Source organism: Phalaenopsis equestris, unplaced genomic scaffold (genome assembly GCF_001263595.1).
Source record: "Phalaenopsis equestris unplaced genomic scaffold, ASM126359v1 Scaffold000134, whole genome shotgun sequence".
Lineage (NCBI taxonomy): Eukaryota > Viridiplantae > Streptophyta > Magnoliopsida > Asparagales > Orchidaceae > Phalaenopsis > Phalaenopsis equestris.
In genome coordinates, this window is record NW_018164576.1 from 3,715,541 (window position 1) to 3,721,046 (window position 5,506).

Sequence of the window (5,506 nt, forward strand, 5' to 3'; positions counted from 1 at the left end):
TCACACCACCTATAAAATAATTTATTAGAGAAAAGAAAAATAAAAGAGTACATTCTCCAGAAAATTTGTTGAAGTGGAACTCCCCAGGAAATTCAAAATTCCTTCCCAGGATTCTTACAAAGGGAGTATTGATCCTACTGATCATGTAGCCTTTTTTGAATTAGAAGTTTACCTACTGTAAAAACAATGCTTTTAAGTTTCATTTATTCCTTACAACACGGTGCTTCAACAACTTGTCAGTTTAAGTCATCACCACGACCCCAAAGATTGACTAGAGAGATTTTCGAAGATGATATTTTAAGCTGACCTCTACTAGAGAGATTTTGAGATAGTTATGCTCCTCCACTATGCACAATTATCGGTTGTCAAGACTCGGTAAAATTCTTGGATCTAATTTTGAGAACCCACCATCCTTCATACATGAACTTCAAGTGGTACTAAGGTACTAAGGAAGTTCCTTCATTGGTAGGATGATGTGATCTTTGGGAAATGGAGTAGAGGCTTGGTGTCCTGGAATTCAAGATTGCATCCTTGAATGATATGTGTTAGAAAGTGTAGCTCATGTAATGTGCTTGTTATACATTTATAAAGGGCAGAGTTCTATCAATTAGACTTTGTTTCTCACATAAAACACAAAACTATTACGTGTCAAAAAATTGATGGATGTAGAGTGATTATTTAATGTCGCAACATAGTACGATAATCCAACATACATAAATAATTTGAAAGTAGCAGGAAGAGACATTAAGATTTTATATGTGAAAAAACACTACAAAAAGAAAAAAACGTGAGGTCTGGCCTAATCAAAGTATTTCACTATAAATATGTAATTACAAAGAATGTGGCCTTTTTCAACAACTGGGAGATCAGTGTTACAACTTCACATTGTCTGTATACAACCTACAAAAAAATTCAAAAGTCTAGATAAAGTCTTCATATTTTGAATACGATGATCATAAGCAATCCTCACAAAGAGTTAAGGTTAGATCTCGACTACAATATTATTTGCTACACTTTATTTTGGATAGGTCACCACATCATATCCGGGTATGCCATTACATCATATTCAGAATACATCATTACACAATAAAGTTGGCTGACGAAGATGAACATGGGTGGTCGCAGTGCTCGACGATGACTATCAGTTTGTTATCGACAGTGGTCGGTGACTACAGAGGCTGGAAGTTATAATCGAGTCTTCAGTCCAGAACAACACTAGAATTCGACTCATTCCCCTCCCCCCTCCCCTCCAAGTGAAGAAAATGGGTATATTTATAGGCTCTAGGGGAATGATATTTTGATTCTTTGGTGAATAAATTCCTCAATCACATGATCAGGTGACTTATATTGATCTCTCTTGATCAAACAATTTTTTTTTTTTTATTTGAGGGGTTTTATGACTTCATAATTAGGGAGTTTCAGCTCATTGAATTACTTTCATCTAGATGCTTGATTTGAATAAACATATATCAAATTTAGGGTTCATTTGATCATCTAATTGATGATCTAAAACCTCCAAAAGTATTTTAATGACTTTGGTTTAGTATTGTTTGAACTTGCATTGAACCAATTTCAATATGATTGAGTTTGTTTTGTCGAGATGATAAGTTTAACTATAAACTTGCTGAAAATTGTAACTCTGGATGATGTTTAATTTAAATATGGAATGTTTCTAATTCAAAAAATGGCTCAAAATTTTTGCAAGATGATAAAAAAATTATTGATAAAATCTCAATCATTCATATTAATTTTTTAGAAATAAAACCCTTTTTTTGTGCTTTTAATTTGTACAAGTGAATATTATATATAAACTATTAGAAATATGTACATATAAAGTTATATAATACCCATGTAAACCCTCTACAAATATTGTCTAAAAAAAAAACATATTATAACAATTAACCCACCTTTTTTTTTTTTTGAAATTTTTTAGCCTTGGTGATAATAAGGTTAGAAAGTAATTTTTATATGCACTCCCAACATTAATCTCTTCAATATTTTCTATCAATTTCTTTATATGTCTTGCTTAATTTTAAAAAATAATAATTTATGGACTCTATAATAAATAAAAAAATTTTAATATGCTCGTTCTAATTTTTTATGTAAAAATCAATTCTTTTTAAGGAAGCTATAAATTATGCTGCGTAGGGAGCAACTCTAAACAAGTAGGGGTGTAAACGAGCCGAATACGAGCTAGCCAGGCTCAGCTTGTGTTCGGCTCGTTTATATTTCAAGCTAAAAAAGTGTGTTCTTGTTTGACTCATTTGCTCTGAACACGAGTCGTTCACGAACAAAGAGTCGTTTTGACAACCCTAATCACGTAGCCATAAGATATTAAGAATTGTGGCAAGATTTAAAACATCATTTGAATTTAATTTAATAATTTTTATTCTATTTTCTTAATTAATACTTTTAATTGATTATTAATCTTTGTAGCCTTGTAGTCAATTAAATTATATATATATATATATAATTGATTAGTAATATTTCGAGCTAAAAAGAGCCGAACACTAATGAACAAATATTTTATTTGCGTTGTTCGCGTTGTTCGCGTTCGGCTCATTAACTTAAGAAACGAGCCGAACATAAACTTCTTAACGAGTCGAACAAGAGCTGTTCGCGAACGACGAGCCACTTCGGCAGCCCTATTTACAAGCCATATATTCCATCACGGGCTGTGGCCCGGTTTATGGAGGCCCTTTTTAAAATTCGAAGCCTACCAACGCCTACGGGGGGTATAAGCGTAAAAAAACGCTACCGTCCCCTTCCCAGGCAGGAATCAAGAATCAAGATCTCCCACCGGGCCCACCAGCCTTCCTCCCTCCTATAAATACTCTACACCATCTTACTACCGTACTCGGCCGGTATCCCCACCCCAGCCTTCTTCGTTTCCCCCTCCCCCAGCCGCAAAACTGAAAACTGCTTTCTCATCGTAGGAGAGCATTCCAACTATGGTGGACGTCGACCGTCGCATGGCCGGATTCCCGGCGAGCCACGCCGCCGGTCTACGCCGCCTCTCCACTCGTGCGGCAACCAACTCCTCCTCCCCCGCCGCCCACCGCAACGGCCTCCAATCTTTCTCCCCTCTCGCCGACGCAATCATCTCCCACCTCCGCGCTTCCGGTGTTTCCATCCTCCCAGGCCTCTCCGACGCCGAGTTCGCTCGCATCGAGGCGGAGTTCGCCTTCGCTTTCCCCCCGGACCTCCGCGCAGTGCTGTCACTGGGACTGCCCTGTGGCCCCGGATTTCCTGATTGGCGCTCCCGATCACGCATCCGCGCCTCCATCGATCTTCCCCTAGCAGCTGCTTCCCTCCAGATCGCCCGTGGAAACTTCTGGCCCCGATCATGCCCAGATCGTGCACTACCTGTTGCTCGATCAGTCCTCCGTCGAGCTCCACTTCTGATCCCGCTCTTTGATCGCTGCTACATCCCCTGTCGACCGTCTCTTGCCGGTAACCCCGTCTTCTTTGTCGACGAAACGCACGTTCTCTGCTGCGGATTCGACCTTCCTGATTTCTTCCGCCGTGATTCCTCGTTTCGTTCTCCGGATCGCTCTCTACGGCGTCAAAAATCAGCAAGTGCCGCTGCCGATAAGCCCCCGCTACCTCCTCTTCCGCCTCACGCTACTCGACGCAGCTTGGATTCGATAGCCGGTAAGGCCCCTCGTTGGATCGAGTTCTGGAGCGACGCTGCATCGGATCGTCGCCGGCGTAACTCTTCCAGCTTCTCATCGTCGTCGACATCGTCTCCGATGCTCGATGTTTCGGAGAAGACCCCCCCATCGAGGGTGCCGGAATGGGTAGAGAGCTACCTCGGCCGAATAGGGTCGGTTCTGAGGCTAGGCGGATGGGGGGAGTCCGACGTAAACGAGATGGTCGATTCATCTTCCAATTCCGGTGGCTTGGCCGGGATGATCGACGATGAGGCGGTACTAGATGCGCTCCTTTTGAAGGCGGACAGGTGCTCGGACTCGCTGCGTCGTGCAGGATGGAGCTCTGAGGAAATTTCTGATACGCTCTGCTTTGATTTCCGGCGGGAGCGCCGGGAACGGCGGCCTGCGCTGAAGTTACCGCCGGGAATCGAGTCGAAGATCGTCAAGCTCGCCGAGGCAGTTTCGAGATCCTGATCTTCCCAGTTCGTCGATCGAGTAGTGATTATCTGTTTACTGATTTTCTCTTCTGGTTTACCCCTTTCCGTCCTCAGCACCCTCTTTTTTTTCTCGCTTTTAGAGAAATGCAATATCAAAAACAGAAATAAGTATATCTTGAAATGTAATATATGTATAAAAATATAGATTGACTGGCACATTAATATTCAAAATCACGGTTACTTTTATTTATTCCTATTATTCTTTTAAAAAATAAATTTTATTTATATAAAAAGAATTATTCTCTTGATAGAGTTGCTGGTTGAATGGCAATTCAATAAACTGAATCAGTCTGAACACTTTGTAATTGACGAAAAAGCTAATCAAACGATATAGACTAAGTATATTTATTATGATTAACAAAGCACAGACGCCGAATTCATAAAAAATCAAATATTTGATTGGACTATTGGTGGTTGTATTCCTTAAAACTAGTCTGTATTTTTTACGAGTATCTCAAATGTTGCCTTTGTCCCGTACATATCCATATCTAGAAAGAGGGTTCTTCCTTCGGCAAGCTACAGAGAATCTCATCTCCATCTCCGCTCTGTTTCCACCTCCTTTATCCCTGTTTAGGTTTCTTTTTATTATTATTTTAAAAAGAATACCTTTGCCTTTTTCAATCAAGATATTGTTGGTCTGAGGATTTATGTACCATGTTTCCATGTATATGTTTTTGCGTTTATATTTGTTCAAATTAAAAAAATAATAATAAATGTGTGTGTGTGTGAATAATGAATTTACTGTGTCAATAATATTTCGAGAAAATTATAAATTTTGAAATACTGTTTTTTTGCTAATTTTATGGTATAGATAAATAAGTTTTCATTTTCACGTTTAGAAGTCAAATTATATACGAAAAATATTTCAACACTCAAGAGAGACGGACGGACAGCGTGGAAGGATGGTGCGATCAATCGGACGTACCGGTTCGACGATCAACGAATGAATACTAGCATGGGAGGTGTTTGAATCGAGCGACCGGAATAAAATGTCTGATGATTTTTCACATGACGACGATTGAACCTAAGGCCGATCGGTAGATTACTTAGTTTCAGATCAACTACCAATGAAGTCAAGGAGGGCGAGCAGCCGAAGAACGTCTTGCCGATTGATATCAATTTGTCAGTCGTATTAAATTCATATATCTTTGTAATTACTAAAAGGGCTTTTTAAAAGCCAATGATAAAGGGACTGATATGTAATTTTATAAGACCGAGGCATATTCCTATAAAGAGGGGGTCTATATCATGAATAGAGGACTACACGCCCTTATTGTTCTCCATGGTACTCTTTCTTTTATTTCTTTGCAAAACGTTTTATACTTTGGGTGTGTTTCTCGGACAGTCTTTGATTCA

The 5,506-nt window shown here is 39.6% G+C and overlaps 1 protein-coding gene across 1 annotated transcript; it reads left to right on the top strand.

Annotated features, from left to right (window-relative positions):
- Window positions 1–2,760: 2,760 nt before the first annotated feature.
- On the top strand, window positions 2,761–4,321 carry LOC110021451. Its single transcript, XM_020719942.1, has one exon. It carries the CDS (start codon window positions 2,952–2,954, stop codon window positions 4,125–4,127), a length of 1,176 nt encoding a protein of 391 aa, XP_020575601.1. The 5' UTR covers window positions 2,761–2,951; the 3' UTR covers window positions 4,128–4,321.
- Window positions 4,322–5,506: the final 1,185 nt, after the last annotated feature.